Source organism: Cyprinodon tularosa, unplaced genomic scaffold (genome assembly GCF_016077235.1).
Source record: "Cyprinodon tularosa strain WSP-4 unplaced genomic scaffold, ASM1607723v1 ctg677, whole genome shotgun sequence".
Classification (NCBI taxonomy): domain Eukaryota; kingdom Metazoa; phylum Chordata; class Actinopteri; order Cyprinodontiformes; family Cyprinodontidae; genus Cyprinodon; species Cyprinodon tularosa.
Genome location: NW_024039426.1, coordinates 202,933 through 227,086, shown reverse-complemented (window position 1 = coordinate 227,086; position 24,154 = coordinate 202,933). Strand labels below are relative to the sequence as shown.

Genomic DNA, 24,154 nt, shown 5'->3' with positions numbered 1-24,154 from the left:
TTACAAAGATGTTTTTCTAACCTTAAAAGGGCAGCTTTAGACACAAATTATGACATACATATTTTTTGAGGTGAGGGAAAATGTTTAGATGCCGATGGAAAATCCATTACATACACAAGCAGTGGATGGAAACAACAAACAGGCTGGGTCAAGCTTAAGGTGTATTTAATCATAAAAAAATCAAACTGCTTTTTTACCTGAAAGGTACATGTGATGTACAGTTTTGAAAGCAGTCAATTTCCTGCTGCTGTAGATCCTGCAGGTTAAGAAAGAGCTTTGCAATGTACCAGGTTTGACATCAATTTGCTAAAACGGGATTACGACTGTTGGTTATATGAATTGATGTCATTTTGTAATCCTGCAGATGTTTTCATTTTGTTGTCAGTTTGGATGTATGGTAAATGTTGTCTTTGCAACAGTAATTTAATGAATATCACCAGAAATGATTGATACTGAGAACACTGGCTGTCGAGCCCCTTTAGAAGGAGCTGCAGCTCTTTTGCAACAATAATAATCTTGTAGCTCATTAAGTGTGATGCTATGATCAGATCGCATGCAGCAGAAGCAGCAAAAACATGCGTGCTGCTTCATTTTTTATGCTTGTAAAAGTTTAGTTCTGATGTGCAACTCGAGCATCTTTGCTTCTCCAATAAAAAAATCTGTTCCTATGGTACCAAGCATAGTTTAATATTGAGCTAAAAGCTTCTTATTATCTCTGTATTACAGTACTGCAGCAAGCTCATATTTGGAAACTGCAACTGTGTGTAAATCATGAAGACCTCTGCTACTCTTGCCTGTGATTCGCTGGAGCCTTTGTCTCAAATTTGTGCATATCATCGGATTCTGTAGAATGTGACCTTTCCTATGAAGCTCCCTGATTGGACAAATGGTTATTTAGATACACCTGTTCATCTTCATGCATCTGTCTGCCACTTAACTTTGTATATATAGTGAGTATTTAGAGTGGTGAAATAAATACAACTTTTTTTGAAGGAAAGCTGAAATTTTCTTACCAAATATATAAGAGCATTCCACATGTTAAAATTTCAAGAATAAATTTAAAATTTTAGATATTATGCCTGGAGTTTTTTTCAATCCAAAAATCTATAACTTCTTAGTTGCTTGTTGGATGGACACCAAACGTGCTCTACATATAGCCAAGATGTTGTATTTACAGTTTATTATGTTTATGTATGTAAACATCTGGATTTTCTTTTTTATATAATTGGCCATTTAAATCTAATTTACTCAGGCCCTGAATAATTTACTTTTTGGTTTTACCATCCACATTATCCTCCACCTTTATGTCACTTGATAACTTGATAAGAAGTTTAGGCAGTGTACCGTTTGAGAATGGCCCTATAAAGTATGAGTACGCCTTTTTTTAGACCTGTGGGCTTAAGAGGTTTTAGAGTAATTAAACTGTTCTTGAAGATAAAAAAAAAAATCACATAGGGCTTTGCAGGAGCACACAATGCATAAAATCAATAAAAATAATATATAAAAAAGGAGTTTTGATATGTTTTTAAAGCAGACTGGAGAATCCTTCGACTTCAAGTCCAAATGAAGGTAGTTCCAGACCCTCTGCACCTCAGAGCAAAATGCTGTTTTTATCTTATTAAACCCTGCAGTAATTTACTCATGATAAAGCTTTAAAAACAAGGGAAATAAATACTCCTTTCAGCTATTTGCCCTGTCAACCAGGTTGCTATATTTGCAAGTTCAGTATTAAAAGTGAACCTAATGGAAATATTTGGTGTGCATAATATATAGCATTTCATTTATACTTCAATTTAAGGGTTTACAGTTGAGAAATTTGGAATATTTGTGATCCTTTATGGACACTGGTAAGAAACAATTGAAAAAAAATGCATTAACAATGAAAAAAAGATGAAAAAAAACAAGCAACAATCCATTTTGTGGAAGAATAACCAACATGTTTGATTTGTTGTGGCTTTTCATATTCAAAGTGCTATTTCAAATCACCAATCACAAAGCCTGTTCTTATTTCAAACATGCCAGCTGATTAAAACTGCTACCTTTCGGAAAGCATCTCAAATTACATGTTAAATATTTATAACCAGCTTTTTTCTATTTGAATTTTGCACAGAGCAATGTTTTAAAAGCTTGCTTTAAAATTGCCTTACATTTTTTGGCAAAACAGCACATCTAACCAAGAATTCAAAGACAGCAGAATACAGTAAGCAACTTAAATTCATCATAGTTGTCATTTGTGATTGGACAGAAAGGTTTAAGGCTCACTGAGCGGATACAAGCAGAGCATGTGGTATAAAGAAATCCAGTTCAAATGGAGAAAAAACAAGCAAATGCCAGAGCTTTACAAAGTTTGTTCTACAAGTTGTACATAACAAAACAGAACTGGGTTAATGCACAAGAGATGCTCCCAGAGAGCTGTAGAAAACTGATGAGTGCATGGGAAAATTAGTAAAGGTCTAATGCCTGGTGTACAACAAACACAGGAGGTAATGTTCCTGAAGGGCCTAAATAAAAGCCCACTTTATACATCTATGGGTTTTTTTCTTTCCATCCTCTCTTTATTAAACCATTTGCTGATGTACCGAGTACTTTTGTTCCTACTTTTTTACTCTGCTCATTTACGTTTTTTTCTGATTTATGACCACTTTCAGTGAGTCTAGTTTTATTTCACCCATTACTAAAATCTAGACCCTGTTATTGTTAGCATTATTATTGCCAAAAAACTTAAGAATTTGAGGAAACACATTTATTTAAGATATTATCTTTGTTTAAAATTCTTTTTTAAAGCTGGAGATGAGAAAAGATTCCCCAGTGAAGGAATTCCTCACTGCAGCCTTTCTTTTCTTGGCAGCGAGAAACACTGCACACAGGCTGGATGGAGATCGGATGCTGCTGCACAGAGATAGGGGGACAGCCCATGACATCACCACCGAAGCCCCAAACCTGAACAGTGATAGCAGGTTGCGGAAGCTGGACTGCATGGCTGCCGTGCGTCAACTGGAGGCTAAACAAAACACCAAAGCAACTGATGTTACGGTAATGTGCACATAGATTTTTAGTTACATGCTTCTCTAAAAAGCTGAGAAACAAACAAAAAAACACCTAACATTTCTTAATAGTCACTTTAGTAACAATGACAGTCGACTCTTTATTGTTATGATAATCATTTGTTTACAAATTCTGTTTTAGCTAAATCTGTAGTTAATCTGTTAATCTGTAGATCTATTTTTGCACAAGCAGTCGTAAAACTTTAAGGTCAGTTTTAGCTAAAACAGTTGAAAAATAAAAAAATATGTGTTATATTAAGTAAGAGATTGAAGGCTAGAGTAAAAACCATTAAACTAAAGTTTTTCAGTGGACATATATTCCTATTTTGTTTTCTGAGTAACATTTACTGTATTTTCCAGACTATATGCCGCTACTTTATTCCCTACGCTTTGAACCATGTGACTTATAAGAAGGTGCTGCTTTTCTGTGGATTTTTCCTGACTACCAGAGGGGGAAGTCAAAGTAGAAAATTAAAGAATAAGGGACAAATTTTCATTTAGAACAAGTACATGTTAGCATCAGGCAAGACGGAGAATAAATGTACCGAATTCACACATTTTGCGATTTATTTGCTGCATTAAAGCTGCCGAACCAATGAGGGGACTGGGCTTAACTCCTGTAGAGCTGAAATAAAGAGCTGACGAAGCCCCATCTTGCAGTAGAAGCTCTTACTGCTGTGAGTCTACAAGCTAACAGGAGCTGGCATTCTTCTTTGTCCCTACTCCAGGGGACAAAGATTTAAATTAGATTTAGTGGGCATGGCTTATAGCGCGCTCTATATTCCAGAAAATATGGTAACTAATAACCTGGGTGTAACTGTTAACTAGCCTGCATTCTGCTGCTTAACACACCTGTAGGTCTAAAAACCTTATTTGAACTGTCATTCCAAAAAGCGTTGTCTCCATAACGGTGATGGTTACATATGTTTTAATGGGATTACTGGACTTTCCAAGCTGGTAATAGAAACATGATGGAGGCAGGTGCTCTAAAACCTGTAGGGGGCAGCACCAAAGGAACTGTTCCTCATAGCTGGAGAAAACGGTGCTCACACCATAACTTTTTCTGAAAAGTTATTCAAATGTGATTATTTTAGGGCTTTTGAAATGGTACGTTACAAAAATGACCAGAAAGCAGTCATGTATAGTGTGTTATGCTTTTTGTATTTGTTGGTGTATGTGTGCTTAATCTGAATTTTAATTAATCTGATTTTATATTTTAAGATGATACTATTTGGCCGATTTTATTAAATTAAAACATATAGAGTTTTTTGATAGGAGCTGTGTGGCGCTGTATAGAATGTAAAATTAATTAGAGCTTTAAACCAGACAAGGCACATCCCTAATATTATGATAGATGGAACTAAAAGGCCTGTTTGCCTGCTAGGTTGCCTAAGGGCTCATATTTCTTAAACACATTGAGCCTGGTTCCGCTGGAGGTGTCTTTTTGTTAAAAGGGAGTTTTACCTCTCTACTGTCACTACAAGCATGCTTAGTGGGAGGGATTGCATTTGAGTCAATGAGTCGATGCAATCAACTGGTTTTCCTTAGATAGAAAACTTTGAATCAATTTGACTGTATGAACTGGTGAACTGTAAGGTTATAGAAATATAATATAGAAATATAATAATTTTTATGTTTTTCTTTCTATATCGGTATGTAGTTATAAAAAACTATTAGGTGACCCTAATTTTTTTTATTTCTAAAGGTTTCTAATATATATATATATATATATTTTTGGGTTTTCAAAAACAACCTAATAATTCCTTTATTAGTCATGGTTTAAATAGATATTTTACATACACTGTCACATATGTTCCTCTTTGTTTTTCTTCTGATTTAACAAAATGTTGTAAAATGTTTTCAGCCATTCCAGATACTTCTACTCTTTGCACAGTAACGGGTTAAATCAGAGGGATTTTGTGGAAATAAAATATCACTTTCTTAGAGATAACGCAAAATATTTTTTATTGTCTCAGACTCTTGACTAAGATGGAAAGTCTGTAGCACTAAGCCTACCCGTTTGCAAAACATTCATCCAAGCTGGCCCCTGTTCTGCAGAAAGACTGCAATCAGATGAGAGGCAGTCAAGTGTTAAAATATGTCTTGAAATAGTCACTGAAAGGTCACAGAGAAAATTATTGATATAGTGCAACCTGAGTTTTACCGGCTCCACTTTGGCTTTTGTTTCTAGCAGTTATGATGACATTTTACTCTCCAAAGCCATTACCTGAACACTCAGCACTGAGAGGGCCAAAGTTATGATCTGTTGCACAAGAACACAGCAGATCTAAACTGACTTTAAAGCAGCTCTAGAAATTGTCTTTGGGTGGTGACTATCATCTTGTATAGCATGATGCTACTGTGAAACATTTAATAGCCTTTTTTTTTTTTCTTTTTTTTTTTTTGCCAGGATCTGAAACCAGCGGCTCGTATCATCAGAGAACTTCCACCCAACGATGAGTACAGCAAAGCAGAGGGAATAGCTAACATGCTGAGCCAAGCCATCACCACCCAGCACCTTCTCTATGCCAGCCTGGGCTCTGCTGAGTACATGGAGTTTGTCCTAAAGAATCCCTTCAACGTCCCTAAGACGGTCACCATCCACACTGATGACTCCGAGCTCAGGTACTATTCTCTAGACCAGAAGTAACCCATTAAAAATCAGCGGGGTCCGGATAAAGAAAATCATCAACCATTAAAGGTCCGGAGACATTTTTAATTATAATCTGTTATTTTAAACAGAATTTAACAGTGAAATAAAATAAGGTTTTTATGCATCCATGTTATACATTGAATTTTAAATAAAAAATATTAAAAAATAGAACATTTTTTACATGGAGAACAACAATCATTCAGTTTGGTATATAGACAATTTCCTGATTCTATTTTATTTTATAAAACCCCTTTTTTTTATTTTGTGTGGCTTAGTGAGAGAATACATACTCAAAATGTGCAGGGTTATCTTTGAGCACACCTTTTCACTTCTCTTTCACCAGTTCACCACAGTCCTTCCAGCATCTCACACTTTCTCTGCTCTATTTTTATCGTCTTTTCCTTCTTTCCCATCGCCTGGCTTGCCACAGGTTTGCCTGCTGTGTCTAAAAGTGGCTTGCTGCAGCGCCCCAGACTGAAAAAGCTCATTGGCTAATTTGCATCGCGTGTAGCCTGGTCCCGGCACTCTGGAATGCTTTACCATATTAACAGAAGGTGTGGGGCAAGTGAAGTTAGACATTCCTGTCGGACAACATGCGGTAATTTATAAATGTTTTAAATCAGGTTGGGTCCATGACCCTTGCTCCAGACAGTGAGATAGAGTGTTTATAGCTACACAGCGAGATCTCTGAACACCAAAGAACCTTTGTGGTTATCCTCAAGTGAACAACTGCTATGGAAATAGCTTTTTAACCAAAACCTTTGAATTTTCTCTGCTAAAATGTTTGTCTGCAGTGAAAAAACAAATATGGTGTGTGCTTTTATCTCAACAGCTTTTAGCTCTGATTCAGGCCCCCTTATTTGGAAATATAGGGAGTTCAGTAATTGTAAAGGCTTCTAATTGAGCTGGCCAATAACGCTATCGCAAAAAAGTCATTGAAGCCTTCATTGCATTTTTAGTCTTTTATCTAGGAGCATTTTGGTAACTCCATGGCAGAAAGAACAGGTAGAAGAGTGGCAGACAAGAAACAAACAGTTTGGATATTATGCTAAAGTTAGCACTTGCCTCAGAACTTTTTGTGCTCCTAAAATAAGTCTTCTCATTTTATAAATTAGTCTGAACTGCATATTTTTGTCTTTAATTTACAATTTAAATGTGAAGCTAATCCAGACATGTACAAAGTCATTCCTCGAGGGCCACTGACCTGCAGGTTAGAGGTATCCCTGCTTCAGTACAGCTGGTTCTGATGATTTCAGTTCAGCAAAAGCCTGATAATCAGCTATCAATGAAAATCATCTGCACTAAAGCAGGGAAACATCTAAAACCCGCAGGACAGCTGCCCTTGAGGACTGAGTGGACATTTCTGAGCTAATATAACTCAGAGTAAATTATTTGACACTAAAAAAAGATTCTTTAAAGCAAAGTTTTAGGGGTTTTTTGGGCCCATTTTTATTTGTCAAAACACACAAAGGGGATTTAAAAAAATAGACAAGTATAAACAACTCCATTGGACAAGTTAATCCTGCATTGGAATATTTTAAAAGAAAATTGATGAAAAGTTGATGAAAAGTTTGTAAAATGTTTCCAATTTTCCTATATTATATATCTAATAAAACTGTATTTATCACTCATGCACTAAGGTACCCTATGCAGCGGCAGCGGTACCATTTCTTCTGGTCTTCATCTATAACCACTTTGGTCCCCTACGGCCTTCGTCTGATGAACATGCTATCTTTGCGGTGAAATTTAATTTCAAACAGTGATTATTCACACTACAGGGAAGCTGACCTAAAGGAGTTTTGCAAGCTTAGATTTGGTTATTCTTATATATCTTCTCTTTATGAAAGAAATTAAATTTCTCTTTTGGGAACCACCGATGTATATATTTGATTAAAATAACTTTCAGAAATGTTAGGGGAACCAAATAGGGAACTTTCCACTTAGTTTAACATTATTGGATATTTCCTCTATCTTTAATGCCAGCTGAGATCACTTCTAAGACCATCAGTACCTCATTACATTCATTTTTTCATTCATACATGCTTTTCACAGATATTTGATTTTTGATGTTTTTATGATAATTTTTTGATTTATTAATTATGTCCTAGTATATATTTTAGATAACTACTACTGTATCTGTGTAAAGAATGTCCAAAGATTTCTTTAGCCTGTTAAGTGTGACTTATTGACCAACTTTTTTTCTTTTTGCCTCAATCGTACTTTTTTCATCAGTGGAAGCAGTTTCCCATGTTTCCACAACATGTGTTACCTGCGTTAAACTGGAAGGATGTTGTAAATATATCGGTGGGTCTCCAATCTAACACACGAGGCGCGAACATGTGGTTTTTTGTGCCGTATGTGTTTCCTGTTGTTAGATCGTAACGAGGCGTGCTCCTACGTGAAGCCGTGTTCACACTTTTGGAATGTGTTTTCAAATGTGATGTTAAAGCTCAGGAGCCTATTTGCGCTCTGTATCGATGATGATTAATGTTTCATCCTCACAGCTTACTGAGAAGTCAGTTGTTTGACAGCTAAACTATTCAGCTATTTTTAAAACATCACCCCTCTTTTCATCATACTCTATGTAGCTGCATCTAGTTTTGGGAGCAGATCTTGTTAAATTACACTGAGATCATAATAAAACTGGCTGTTAATTCAATACAAACTGCCAATTCACATCATCTTACAGCCCTTTATAGAGACTATTTGATCAATCATGCAGGCAGCTTACTTAACCGTGTATTAAGTTCTTGACTTTGAAGAACCCCCTACCCCTGGTTTCACTTGTGGTAATGCTAGATATCTGCTTGTGTTGTATCGTTGCCTTTAGGACGAGTTTGGCCACGGAGCCAAAATCTTTTTCTGTTTACTTCGGTTTATTTATATGAATCAAAATTAGAACAAATGTAATCTCACTGACACTATAACAGGTGAAGATGAGCAAACCATATCTATGTGTACTACTTAGAGGAAAAACAGAGAAAAATGTGTCTAAATAAAGACTTGTTGGTAAAACATTGCTTTCTATTTGATGTTTTCTTTTTTTATTTTGCCTCTGGGTCGTACATGTCATGAAACTATGAATTGTGTGCAGTTCCCTAAGGCAGTGTCTGCTGAAAAGCCAAGTTTCAGTGTTACACCCAAACTCAAAAGTCCTGATGCAGCTGACGAATTGACAGTTGGTCCGCACAGTATTAGCTGCAACCAGCCTCAGACTTTGTGGATAAGAGAATCGCAAATAATTATACATGAATGTGACTTTAGATCATCTAGGTTGACCTTCTAAAAAAAGAGGCTGTCAACACGGATAAAGGAGATCAGTTTAGTTTACAAGAATGTTTCTATATGCTGTTAAGTTTTAACATTTTGCTCCATTCTAACAGACGAACGATAGGCCCAAAATAAAAGCCAAGAAAGATTCTCCCGCCTTCAGTAACACAAACATGTCCTTGACACAGATGCATCTATAATGCTAGTGATATGCCTAGAAAGAAATCTCCTTTAATCCAAACACAGCAGCCATTATTCCTGATGTTTGTTTCTTTCCTGCTATCCATGGCGTGCCCGCTTCTTTTCATGTAGCATCATTGTTAATCCCCTTTTCGTAAAGGCTTTTGTTCTGGATTCTGATCATGCCTGAGCTTCGGATTAACATATATCAGGTTGATCAACAAAGGCAGCAGTGCACCATGGATAAATCATTATGGCATTAGCTCGACCACTGGGCTTACTCTAATTGAGAGTCATCAATCCCACTATATGTCCTCTCTGTGTCTTCGTGGCCTCTTTGTTTATTTATGATAAAGCAGTGTGACAGTTTCCACCAAACACTTTCACTGTTACCAAGTTTCAGAAAATGTAAATGACAGCAATTTATTTGCAATCTGTATATCCTACACTCATAGAAATGCTAATGGTGTAATGTCCCTAACACACCAATAGTTGGCAGTACTTACTTTGAAACTCAATAATACGCTTGCAAATGCACATAAACACTCTATGCTTTATGCTGTTGAAGATATCTATCATCCAGGTCATGGTCATTCCAAAAAACGTATAAAATAAGCCACTGGACTTTGTTTCCAAGTTTGAAGACGGTTCGCTTCCCATCCAGGAAGATTTTCAAAATCAAAATGTCAGAATTAGCATTGAGTTCGAGGCTTTATAGAGTGGCCAAAAACAAAGCCTTGATTAGTAAGTGACATTTTTGTCTTTAATGACCTGAGAGTGGAGTAAACTTTAAATCTTAATCATATGTTTAAAATATTTTGTTTAATCTTTGACACATCAAAGACATGCAAAAATATAATACTCCTCCAATATTTATGGAAAATTGTATATTTTTATCATACGTAATACATGACACTGCTAAACCGCTTTTAAAGTGTTAAGATCTTTAACAGTGTTGGCAAACGTTAAGTTTTTGTAAACCTCATACATCTCCAGAAATGTTCTGCAGGCATAATGGAGCTTTCTGTGTGTGATGTAATTCCTTCATCCTTATTTCTGTTGGTTTCTTCTCCGTCTCAGAGGGGGAAGTCAAACTATCTGTGATATCTTTGTTGCACTACATGAGCAGCAGCTTGGGTAGATTTTGCTCCGTTGTTACTTCCTCATCAATATTTCAGCCAATGTTTGACAAGCAGCTTTCTTGAGAACCCAGGGGGAGCCGCAGGTCAGGTCTTTTTTCCACAGAAACAAACAAGAAAAAAGGCTGACCCTCACCCACAATTCCAGCATCGGTCTTTGAAGACGGAGTATTTATTGAAAGGCTAAGCTAGCTGTAGCTTTGATGTCGGCAGTTGTTTTCAAGCCCAGAGGCTCCTCTTGATGTAGAGGACACATTGGCTACCTGTTGCTATCAATTTTGTAGGGATTTTACACTTTTCCTTAGACTGATGCCCAACTGACTGTGTGTTTCTTCTGAGCAAGGCTGCTCTCTTTTAGTAATGCTTCCTCCACCGTCCTGTTTTCAAATCTCGGTTTTTGTCTTCGTCTTCTTTAGTTTTTGGTCTCTCATACTTTAAAATTAACAGGCCAACAGTGTGTAATAAAAACTTGCAGGTGAAACAAACTCTTTGTTGCCTTAGCCAAGGGTGAAATGATTTATTCAAGTGTCATAGTGGGAATATCCACATAAATATCATAGAATTGACTATAGCATCTTTGCCTAATGTTGGCAAGATGGAGCTCTAAAAAATTTAAAAACTCAGAGTCTCCTATTGAGAGCAATTCCGCTCTCCACTCCCCTGGTTTCAAACCTTTGAAGTCTTAAGGCAGCCGTTCCCTGAATGAATTTGTGTTTGAAATATTTTGCATATAAAGAGAAAAGGAGGAGAGATAAGACTTTTCGCCTGTTGGAATGGGTTATCGCATTCTGGCCGCCATTCCCTTGAAATCCTTTTATAAGGGGAGAAAATCGGGGCCTTTTTTTGACCTCTTTACACCTTTTTTTCATACCCGCCGTCACCATGTTAACCCACACCAATGTGTAGCTTCTTGGTTCAGGGGTTTGTTGGAATTTTTACCCATGACAGTACACCGGTTAGACTTCAGATGGTGTTTATTTTTTAAGTTGTTATGAAACTAGCAGCCTTTTTTATCAATAGCTTGACTAGGGGAGCATAGAAGGAAGGGAGAGGCATGGAGTTAAATGCCAGGAGTTGAGACTCGAACCAGGGGACAGCTGCTTAGAAGTCGTCTTCTGACACGGAGCACCAGCTCCCGTCAGCCACGGAGAAGCCGCTGGTTTATGATGTTCTTCACTCCTATATAAATAGAAAGCTGTAAATTTCATCAAGCCTCTCAAGTTGGTAATTTAACAGCGTATGAAATGGTTCATTACCTTCATTTCAGGAGATTATGTATGATAAAAAGGATGAGAGTCATTCTGTTAAATCTGCTGCTTTTTACATTAAGATAGTGCAAACACAAACTTCAGTTTCTCTGTTAGGATTTAATTAGGTAGAGCAACACAAAGTAGTTTATATTTGTGAAGTGAGAGGAACATTAGACTTTATTCTCTAAGTTTGCTGCTTTCAGATAATAAATACAAAAAATAAATGTGTAGAATGTTTTCACATTTTCTACCCTCCCAACATATTACTCTGTAGAAATACCTTTCGCTGCAGCAGTAGCTAGAAGTATTTTAGGGAATGTTTTTATTGATTTCTGTTGAGGTAAAACAAAGTAATGACATGCCATGATGCTGCCATATCTATGTTTCATAATGGGCAGGCTGTTCTGTGTTAGTTCCACAAAGTTTGCACGTACTGTAGGTATACAACTTATAAGTTTGGTTTCATTTATATCATATTCTTGGCAATCGAAAATTTTAGGGGAGAAAATAAATAAAACCCATTCAATAAAAAAAAACACAAATACTCACAAAAAATATGAGTGAATAGAATTTATGCCTTTCTTTAGTGGGAGAGGAAAAAAATGTTTTTACTTTGATATGAATGCAAACCCATACAGAGTTTAGCTTGTTTTATAAACATACACAAATGTCTTCTTAAAATGGAAATGTTGGCAAAATTATATTGTTTTTAACCTGAAGCAATTTGTGATTAAAAAGGAATCTATTAATTCTAAAAGTAAAGTCTACAATATTTGTATTTAGGCATCAGTATCAAGATATACGTTGCCATTTGAAGCAGCTGCTTTAACTATATATATATAGTTTTCTATCATGAATAGTGAAGGTTTGATTGTTCTTTTTTTCCTAAACATCCAAATTTGCTATGCAGTAATAAATAATGAACAAAAAACCCTTATTCTATTCAATCTTTCCTGCTCAATAACAAACTAAAGACATAACATTGCACTTTAAGTCATCAGTCATCTGAGTTTCATAGTTTTGTAAATCTGTAGATCCAGAATATAACAATATTCTAATTCCATTTTGTAGACAATCACAACAAAAAGCCTGAAATTGGAGGCAACTGGACTTTTGCTCAATTTTTCGGACTTGTTGACTCCTGTTTCCGAGTCTTTTTCAATTTTGCCAACTCTTCTTTTCCAGTTTCTTAGAAAAGAAAAATTTTGAATAAAGATATGTCTTTCTTTTTTTTCACAAAATTAAATGAGTGGCTGTGAGCATTTCTGCTTCTGAATAAATGTTGCTAGATGCTTATCATTGCTTTTTAAATATTAAAACTAAAATTGTTTAGCAAGGAGAGATTTTTTTATTTACTCAAATTTTACAAATAGGAGGTAAATTTGCAATTTTTTGAAAGGCTTTGCATTATTAGTAAAAATAATTATCAATTTTTGTCAACGGTCTGATTTGACGAACTTTGAAATCTTAGTTATTTAAACGTTGTTTGCAGCACTGTTCGTCATTTTGCAAAACTTTTAAACTATTTCTTTTTTTAAGTGTTCAGTATTAACTAGTTTTTAATACATACCTAGTTCTATGTTAATTATCTCAGACACTTATTTTCACATTTTCTATTTGGTGTTTTATTAGCTTCCATCGGATTAGGGTTGTTTTATTTCTAATCCAAAAAAAGAGAATTTTACTATATTTACTAAGCAAAGGCTATTTTCAGATATTTTTCAAAGGTGTTGACTTGTGGTAGAATCATTTAAGGATGGTTAGATTTTCTGTTTAATATTCAGCATTAGGCTTACTCCCCACTACAGCTTGTTTAAGAGGCAAAAAAGTAAAGCACAAATAAGTCTAACCTGCTAAACTTTAGACATTATTGGCTCCTTGATGCCAGGTCATCCTGAGTGTTTCTCTTAAATGTCAATTTTCCTATCAATGTTTAACTGATTCATGCAAAAAAAAAAAAAAAATCCAAATATTTGCTTCAAAGTGTGAGATGTCCCCTTTAGTACTTTTTTTGTTTATTTTATATGTATAAGATTTATTTTCTTTATTTTTTATCTTTAATTTGGCTTTTTAAACAAGGGATATTCTGAAGATGAATCCGATGTTCCTGCCCATCCCTCTCATCTGCTTGGTCAATTTAAAGGAACATAAATCAATTTATCTCTGACTTACTGCAAGCAATGTCTCACAGCATTATATATATATACTGTATATATATATATATATATATATATATATATATATATATATATATATATATATATATATATATATATATATATATATATATGCACGCATATGTAAACTTATTATGTACCAAGTCACATTTCTAGAATGGTTTTAAAAAAATATGTAAATGTTTCTTTGATCACATTTCTTCCTGTGATCTTTTCATCCAGTGTCATCACTGACACAGAGGAGTGGCGTTACTTCAAAGGCCTTACGAAGACCACTACGCCACTGGAGGAGAACATGTTTCACATGGAAGAAGGAGCTCCGGGTCCAAAGGTTTATGTCCGACCCAAAGAAAGTGTCCACATTCCCCTGAAGTACCAGAGCTTCCTATGCAACCACACCATAGCTGTCCAGGTAAATGCCAGATCAGAAAGTGACTTTGATACCATTTGTTTCACTCCATTCTTAATATTTTGGTTTAATCTTAAATCTAAGTTTGAAATAGTTTTTTTTATATCCTTTTGTTTCTTTTACTGCATAAAATGGAGACCCCCGACTGTTCTGCCGTCACTTGAGAAAACTCAAAGGAACTGCATTTTTTTATTTTTATCAAACTGATTCAAATATATTAACATCTTATTAAATATAAAAATGTAGAGTCAGAAAAAGACTTCAGGAAAAATCCCACCACATCTCAGAGTTTCTTAATCACAGCTGCTTTATTTAAAAGAAGCTGTGTTGTTTATTTTATTTCTTGTCACACAAATGGTTCAGAGAGGTGTCAATCCTCATGGATAATTTATGGCTTCAACCCTCAACTCCTTTGCTATTTTTTTCATCATTTCCAGTTATCTTGCTGTCTGTCTAACTATTGTATTGTATACATCCTTGCTTATATGTAGATGTTCATTTTTGATAACAATTAATTGTTTTATCAAATGCTTACAGGGGCCGAGTTTTCTGCCTACAAGCAAAAGTTCCCAGATGGCCAAGAAGAATCCGTCCAACATTATTAATGCCAAAATTATCAAGGTACACAGTGTCCCATTACGCCCCGTACTATATTCTTTGGCTCCTTCATCATTTTTATCTCCATCTGCAGATATTTGCCTCATTATCTGCAATGTGCATTTGTTTTTTTGTTATGGAAAGCCTTTTATCCAAACCCTTTAATCTTAGAAAAAAAAGCTTTTTAAGCCGAAAAGAGAAACTATATACCTTTATGTTACATAAGGGTTGGAAACAACAAAGTACAGTATAATAAAGGCGTCTAAACTCAAGCTGCAGAATAAAGTCTGGATATGAAGTGTTATTAGGGTTAGCCTTATGCTCCTTCCCCAACTGTTTCCTCTTGCATGCACACAAAGCCATCTCCCTGAGGAGTGCTGGGATGCAGTCTCCTCCCTTTCCTCCAAATATACACAATCAGGACCCCAAAGACAAATCATATAAAGTTTGAAGTGCCAACTGACAACTAATTAGCCAATACAGATAAGTTTGATTGTGTTAAAAATAAATTCCCTAGTTTCTGTCCAGTAAATGTAGCTACTCTTAAGTGTGAATTATTCCTATATAAATTTCGCTGTGGTTAAAGTGCCTTGCAAAGATATTTCTACCACTTGGATAATTGCAAATTTTGTCACATCAAAGCAACAATTCTAATGTATTTTATTTAGATTTTATCTGATTAACCGATACCAAAGTACAGCATAATCGTAAAATAGAAGGAAAATTATGCATGAGGTATCAGAATGCCTTACAAATAATAACAGAAATTCAGAATGTTTTCTGCAGCAAACTGTGCATTAATAACCTTTGACACTTTTATAAAAGAGCTAGATTTAATAAAATAGTCTCAGGTTGATTCATTTTTGGTGACTTTTAAAGCATTGGTTGCACTGATTTTTATTTTGGGGTATTGAAGTCAGCTGAATTTACATGCTCCATGCATGTATCTGCATTTCTAAATCATACCTTTTCTGTCACATTACAATTATGTGCCATTTTATTTCTTACCCTCAAAAATCCTAATAAAATCAATTAAAATCAGTGTTTATTTAAGGGATATAAAAACAAGGGAACCTTTTTAAATAACCCACAAAGTAAGCTGTTCTGCAACTGTGAATATTTTAAATGTTCAAAGAATAGAGAGAAGAATGTAAACTTGTCACTGTTAGCCATAAGAGTTTAAATCCGCTGTGTTTTCTGCCGCAGCTGTTAACAAAATGTTGACATGTTTCTCCTGATTCTTTACAAACACAGAAATGGGCAAAATATCTGCAGACTTGAGCTTTGATCTTCTACAAACAGCATCTCTAAGATCCCTCACCAACCTGCGTTACAACGTGTTCCTCCTGATGTTCATTTGCAGTAGTTTGAAGTCATCATATTTACACAGGCTGATGAATATCTGCCAGTCTGCCAAATATTTGCCCTTCACAAACTTCATTTTGTGTATTTTCTGCGTCGGTAAGAAATGCAGCTCTGAGCAAAAATAAGAATGATTAAAAAAAAATAATAGAAAAAAATATGTCAACAGGTCAGAGAGGTCAGGTCTGGATAAAATCTGTATCCCGCTAAAACTGACAAGTCTCAACAGCAGAGCTGTCAGTGTGCCAGCTTTGGCTCCACTGTCAGTCAGCATACATCACCACAGCAAGATTTAGGTCACAACTGCAGGTCAGCATGTGGCTGCAAAGAACATCCACAGTCCGAACAGATGCTCCGCTTTCAGTGAGCAAATTGTTGGAGGTTAACTTACAAGACAGGATAAGTTTACCCATTAGTCGTCCTATTTTCACTATGAAGGATATATTTATTTTATACTTAAGCTACATAAATATAAAGAAAGAAGCATGAGTTGAATTTAAGAATTTTAGTTTTTTGAAGTCCTCTGTAAGTATTTTAGAGGCAGTTAACTTTTTTTTCCCACCTGTCTTCTTCACCGGTGATGCAACTTTCAATAAGGTTTCTGAAAGCCTCTTAAGTGGAATCCCACTTTAGGATCCATCAGCTCCTCTAAGAAGCTCCTTAGCTCTGTAAATTCACCTAATTGATCTTCTGAAAGGGAGAGAAGGTTATCAAAGGATCTCCTTTCCAGATTGTTGTCTCATCAGTTTGTAATTTAATTAGGATCTGAGGTAAAGGGAAAAAAAAAGGTCAATTTAAGGTTTCAGAAACCATGAAAACTCTGCAAGTAAACATCCAAGTCTAGCCTACATTTAACTGCAAAAAAAAGCTTTAAGTGACTCTGGAGAAAGGTTGAACTGACCTTGATGGATTGAGTCATACAGTAAGAATCAAATGCATTATGACACTTTGTTCAGGGTTGCTTTTGTTTGAATATAGTTTAGCAACTCAAAGTGCTGAGGAAAAATACAACACACTCCAGTTAGAGTTGAAGAAATCGATATTATTGCTTTTTTATCTCTTTCTACCCCGATTTAACTTCAAACAATGTTGCACTCATTAGATATGATGCTACGGGGCTGTGGAAAAAAACTATTTGCCTTGTTATTGTTTCTGGATTTTTTTTGTATTTTATGAAACAATCAACTATCTTTATATTATTAATGTGTTTATTTTTGTGTTCAAAAGTTGCATTTTTGCAGAATACAAAGGAAGAAGTTAATCATATTTAAAGTTCTCATAAAACTTGTAATCTCTTTAAAAAACAAACATAAAATAGTCTTTATTTGACACATCCTGATTAATGCTCATGATGCTGGCCGCTCTGCAGCTGTCTTCAAAGCTTCTCCGATGGCCATTGGAGATTTTAGATAATCAGATAGCAGCTAATTTGTATTCTAGTGTACATCATGCTTATTATGTTATGGTAGCACATATGGAGAGGCAAAGATTCTCAGCGTGTTGCCGTTTTAATAATTTATCACTGTTATGAGTTGACTTCTTTAGGAAATAGATGTAATAATCTGTATGGTAATAAATAAAAGTAAGGAATTGGAAAGGATTCTGTTCTAAACATCTAAAGAGGCCCAGTTTGTTAAAGGGTCTCGTAGAAACTCATAAATAATGAGATAATATTCAGGTAAAGTAAAGAACTCTGTGGTCTTGAAGCCAATTATTTCTGTTGCTGGTCCAAACTGGTTTCACTGACTAAGTTTGCTACTGTACTCAATTACAAGCCCTATATAAGCCTCATGCACAGAATCTGGGGTGTGCCATTTTCCACACAAATGTTACAATGCATCAATAGCAAACCTATGTTGCTCACCACAAAACCATGATTTATGTACACATATTTTTGAAGCTGTTGTCTCCTTATGGATGCACTGAAAAGCTTTTGAAGATATAAATGATTTGTTCTCGTCTACAGAAATGTAATAAACAATTAATCTGAGTTTGGTTTGCAATGACATGAGGGCAGTTTTAAACAGCACACGGAGGTGCAGGGAACACCTTAACATCACGGCCTATTATTAATATATGTCTTAGTGTGACAGGATATTAAAAATACAACAATGCTAATATATTGTTTATCCTTAAAGCAAGAAGCTTATCCTGTCTTAACCTTTTTTAGAGCCACCCACCATCTTTGTGCGCAGCACAGCAAGAAGTCACTCACTTCCATAAAGAAAATTCCGTTTAACTCAAGCATGCCGTGCATACCGCTGACATATCATGTTTCCTCCCACAGGTTACATTTAGAGCAGAAGATGGAAAGCCGATGGCCATCTGCCAAGTGAATGTGCAGCCAACACCCCACGTCGTGGACCAGACTTTCCGACTTTACCATCCTGAACTTTCTTTCCTCAAGAAGGCCATCCGCCTGCCGCCGTGGCAGGACCCAACAGGTTGTCCGTGTTGTCCTACACACCCCCCTGCCATTTATCACTATCTGAACCAAAGCCGATAGCACCTTTTAGCTGCACTGACTAGATGTGTGGTAGATCTACTTGAGATAAATGTGTTTTTGTTTCATTCTGAGCCATTAAATTTAATGTATTTTACATCTGGAGGGCTAAATGATGAGATGAAAATGAGCAAATTAAACATCTATCTATATAATCTACTGTAATCAATAGAAAATTCTCCTATAAATGGTTAAATATTCCCTCTAACACTAGTCTCTCTTGTTAAGATAAAAAAAAAATGCTTTGATTTTCTTGTTTGTGTGTCAACCAGCTGAGGACCCAAATTTCTGGACTCATATTTCTGTTCGCTGCAGTGACCCTAATATCATCTGCCAGACGAGGATGCTGGTGAGGCATCATTTTCCTGCATCTTTCTCCTCTGACTATAAGAATCCCTCAGTAGCCTTTGCAGATTTCAACACTGGTGATTGAATATAAATAGATTTTTTTTTTATACCCCAGGCTTGCATTTTAACCATGTTTCTACCTTGAGATCATGCATCAGATGAGACAAACTTGTCATTGCTCTCTTAATCAGTTTACGCCTCCAGTTTAACATGTCTCTCTATTTCTATTTGTGTTTAGGTTCCAGGAGAGCCTCAGGATGTGTACTTGAAAGTACCAGGGAGTCCTAGTCCACAGATAAAGATGTTCTTTGTGATGATATTCACGTATGTATCGTTTGTAGACTCTTCAAAGTAAACACAAACATAGCCTGAAGGATTGTCCATTTTGGATTAATTAAATGTTAACACAGGTTTAAACTAAGAACAGGAAGGTGACCTGTTTCAGACTTTTAGGATTCATTATTTAGTCGACACTGAACATCATGAAAGAAGGTGAAACAGGCCGTTCGCACTCAAAAATGTTTGCAGATGTTTTGGCGAAAGGAAAGCATGTAGGTGCATTGACATTAAGGAGCGAGAGAATCCTTAGTATTTCAGCGTATCTGGATGGTCAGCAATGAGAGTAGTAAAGTCATACCATCCATCTATGAGCTTTAGTCTGAATTAGAGGCTGGCCTGTATGGAAAAGCACTTGGCAGCAGTGTTTTTTCTCATAACTGGATGGATCAGTCTTGCATATCACTGGAGGTAAAGTAGGGTCATCTCCCAGAGTATTTTTCTTGGTGTGCTGTCCAGCACTGCCAGTTTCTTTTAAGATGTGGAAGCCAGTGGGAGTGTTGCATTGCCTTTGACTCATTTATGCTTTGCTTACTTTTAATCAAAGTCATCAGATCAAGTGTAAAAGTATCTTGCAACAAATTTGTCTTCTAAAAGGATACCAAAATGTATGTAATTGGCTGCAGTCCTGATGGATATGAAGGTTGTTAAGAAGTGTTAATATATTCAGAAATGAAGATCTTCTCTCTTTATGTTGCTATCTAGTTGCTTCTATTTACTCAGCTGTATGGCAATGAATGCATCATATGCAGGAGCTGCTTTCACCTGTCTTTCTTGTTCAAGTTATGAATTTGGAATGATGATCATTAGTAAAAGTAAATACAAAAAAGTTTTATTTCCTGTTTAGTTTTTAAATTGTTTTCTTCAGGATACAGGAGAACTGCTAGAGCACTAACATGTTAACTGTAGAGAAAAACAAGCGAACCCTTTCTGAGGCTGACATTCTATTGGCTGGAAAGGTTGCTAGGCGACGATCCAAGTCCAGTCTGAGGAGTGAAAAAAATCCCCAGGCAGAGCCAACAGGTTTGCGAGCGAATCTCTGACTCGAGTGAGGAGAAGGAAGTTAACAGTTAACAGGAGGAGAAAATATATCTGCAAAGAAGAATTAGATCTGAGAGCAGAAACAAAGATTTTTATGGAGAAGAAACTAGTTTAGACAGAAAACAGAAGTTTTGAATGGAAGCATTATAAGTTTTGGGCGGAAGCAAAGGAAATCCTGCTCTCAGATTGAAAATGGGTGCACTTGATATTTGGCTGGAAAAATCCTCCATAGCGACTGTCTTTAGGATGTACAAGGATGTCCTAGACTCCATTCTTACAAGTTGATAACTGAAATACATAACTCTAAAATTCTCTTTAAAATCCCCTGGTCAGCACGAATATTAACTGCTCATGCAATCTCAGTAGATCACAATTGATTATTGTTTTTCTTTCTCATTTGAACAAACAATTAAGAGCCCTTCATTAAGAATTTCAATAGATCAGGCTCTTGGTATCTTTGAACATTTCTCACTTTAGAATCCACTTCAACTTGTAAAAATATTTTTAATTAAATAATTACACGTTTACAATACAAACTCTGAAAACTATTGCATGCAATTCTTGCCACACATCCTTGAGTTCATATAGGTATTTCCATTTGACAGCGGCATTCTTTTTCATCTAAGGTTCGATATAAACCAACTGTATCGTATCACTGGCCGAATGTTTTGCGTTCTTGTCCTGCAGGAAGGTGAGCATCTGCCCAATCTAATTTACCAACTTCTCTATCAGCTGTTGAAAATAAATAAAACACCCACAAAATATTGCTACCTAGCATGTTTTTTATTTTATTTTTGATGGTACATTCATAGAAGTTAGTGTTCACCTTCTTTGACTCCTTTCATATGTAACCTGCACAGCTTTTGGTGAAAAGCAAACTCAAAATGTTCTTCCTTTCATTCCATAAAAACAAACTTTTTATTTATGTTTTTGACATAAATAAGACTTTTACCCTGAAAAACTGCATTTCTTCTCAGTTTAGTTTAGTTTCCGTTGAATCAAACTGTATTAATCCTTAACCCATAATTTAGTAAATGCACATAGATTATCTTTCTTTGAATGTGATATATTTACGGAAATAGATAAGTTATTTTTACATTTTAAACATTAGCTACTAGTACTGCTCACTGCAGACAGTTTTTATTCTCCTCTGTAAGTGTGGCTCAGCTGGTGAAGCAGGCTTTGTGGCTGGTGGTCAAATCCCCAGCATCTCCTTTCCATATGCAGGAGTGTCCTTGAGTAAGACATGGAACCCCAAGTTGGTTCTAATGGCAGGTGCACGCTTCTCATGCCAGCTTCATCATCTGCCACAGTGACTTTGTTCGGAAAAAGGGAAAATAGTGCCAAGAAGTATAAATCCCTTGAAACACCAATGATAAAAAGCTACTACTTAAACTAAGTGCTTTTCTTCTTTTCATCAAAGCTGTACATTGTAGCATTTTAACATGTCGGTTAAAGTTAATTTTTGATACATTTAGCCATCAGCATTAGATATCAGGATGTGATTTCGATGTTTTAAGGAGCTCTGATTTCTGAGGGAAAAAATCCTTAAACATTAGAGAAAATCTAGGGAAAGCGTGAAATAACGAATGCAGTGTGCACAACAGTTCACCGACTGCACCTCATCAGAAGATCCAAATGTTACTGATGTTTCATGAGCCCTCGAAAGCTCAGGCCGCCTTAATTTCATTGGAAAAATCCCCAAAGGCTTCCTGATTGCTGTTGTCTCAGAGCAGAACTGAGTAGGTGACTATGCTGCCTCCCACTCTCACAGTCGGCTACGGCTTCTGAGACTCTGTTCTCCTTCATCTCAGCTCTGAATGGATGATGGTGATGAAGGCTGTGATGTTTGTACTTATTAAAATACTTGCAGAGCCGTGTATCAGCTCTTGTGATTTCCAACCCCACGCTGCACCCGCTGTATCTCCAGGGAGCCTTAGCTGAATTGTTCTTGACTGTAGTTTTTTTTTTTTGTTCTCGTTGACAGTGATAAGTGGATGGCAGCGCCTTCTCAGATCTGGCAGGTTTATGTCCATTTTCTGGAGCGGGTGGACGTCAGCTGTGTGACTGGCCAGAGAAGCTGTCAATCACTGGTTCTGAGGGGAAAACAGGCTGTTCGCAAGATCAAATGTTTCTCATCACACCCCAGTGAAATTGAGGTACTGCCTTTTAATCAGTAATAAATAAGTTAAGCTTCTGTGCTTTAAATTTACCCGATGCTCTTCCATTTTAGAAAAAAATGCTTATATCAATATTCTTTAGATTGTTAACAGGTACAAGGGAAGTCATGATTCTACCATCTGTTACAGGGTTTTGCTCTAAAACTTATATCTTAATTTAAATATGTGTATATTTCACAGTGATAAAGGCTTTTACTTTAACATGGGTGGTGATTTGATCCCAGTTTTGGGGGTAAATATAGATGCATGCAAATGCACTGTCAGCCCGCGGTTATTAATATTGATTAATGTTAATATATACCAGATAAATGGATGCATAGCAAGCCGGGGAGTAGTAATTTCATGCGTACATTAACATTACAGAGTTGCTAAATCTGTTTACAGACAGCTGAAAGTCGGGGGTCGGAGCTGAATTGACTTCAGAACATGACTGCTGTAAAAAAAAGGCTGCTACTCTCAATTCTGTAGCTTTATTAGTGTGTAAATGTGTAAACTGGTATGAAAGGCTGGTATATTCGGCGACAAAATCCCTCCATAACAAGCTTTTCTGCCATGAACAAACATGAACTATTCATGAGCGATGGTGTAATCCTGTGTGTACTTGAGAGATTGAGGAAAGTCACACGGGACAGCTTTATTTAGGAGTAGTTTCCTCTTTTGGGTCAATATAGCCATGGACGTATGATGGTGACATTTTTTTAAGCTATTTTTAACACCTTTAGCATTAGCCCGCTCTGCATAAATGCGTTGGACCATAAATATTCCTGCGGACATTTTCTGTATCGAAGCAAATGGAGGTTGAAAATTGAATCATAAAATGAAGGTACTTTCTTTGGTCAGATTAGCTTTCCTATTGTTGCTTAGCTCAGATTTTTCTCTAGCTATTTTTACTGTTGCACCTTTTGCTGATTTAGACTTTTACAGAAAACAAATCTGATGCATATTTTTCGTTCCTTTTTTTTACTTTAAGGTATCGCCAAAAGAGGAGGACGTTTTATAAAATATTCTAAATTCAGTCAAAATACCATCTTTAGGGCATGTTTAGCGTGCACAACCGACAGAGGCCTTAGTCCTCGAGGCTTGTGACCCGGGTTCAAATCCACTAGTGCCGTAAAAATCTCAAAAAAGAGAGAAAAAGATCTTCTACTCCTGGATCAGTGGCCTCAGCCTAACATCTGGTCAGAGAATGTCATCAGTATATTATTTAATGCCAATTCTGTAGATCGTCTTGTATTTTATTAAGGTTCTTTTCAGTGTCCTGCAGAAGTATGCTCTGAATATTTATTAAGTACGCTTTTAACCTTAATATACATCACACTCATGTTTTGTTGCCAGAATGTGAGCTGCTATATAAATAATATCTGACACTGCTACCTTAGACGGCAGCAGTTATATAGATGATCATGTTGCTTATTGTTAGCAGCTGTATGATACTTGGAGCTTAATTTGTTGCCTTTGACATGTTTAAGCTATCTGTCAAATCAGTCTTATATGTCAGCTCTAATTTACAGTTATGGTTTATGATGAGACCTTCTGGATGAATTTTGGTCGGCCACATTCCAAATATATTGTTTTTATGGCTCCTATTCACTCTAGATAGAGTTTCCAAATTGGGGAAGTTTTTTTTCTTTCTCTGTTTTATGACATTTAATTGGACAAAACGGG

The 24,154-nt window shown here is 36.1% G+C and overlaps 1 protein-coding gene across 1 annotated transcript in view; it reads left to right on the top strand.

The window, feature by feature from the left end:
- nphp4 (nephronophthisis 4) overlaps positions 1-24,154 on the top strand; it is a 259,600-nt gene that overhangs the window by 222,920 nt on the left and 12,526 nt on the right. The window contains exons 19-26 of the mRNA XM_038267561.1: positions 2,849-3,033; positions 5,455-5,669; positions 13,936-14,125; positions 14,660-14,743; positions 18,369-18,525; positions 18,857-18,933; positions 19,171-19,256; positions 22,297-22,468. Coding sequence (XP_038123489.1) covers positions 2,849-3,033; positions 5,455-5,669; positions 13,936-14,125; positions 14,660-14,743; positions 18,369-18,525; positions 18,857-18,933; positions 19,171-19,256; positions 22,297-22,468 — 1,166 coding nt within the window. The remainder of the gene's footprint in view (positions 1-2,848; positions 3,034-5,454; positions 5,670-13,935; positions 14,126-14,659; positions 14,744-18,368; positions 18,526-18,856; positions 18,934-19,170; positions 19,257-22,296; positions 22,469-24,154) is intronic.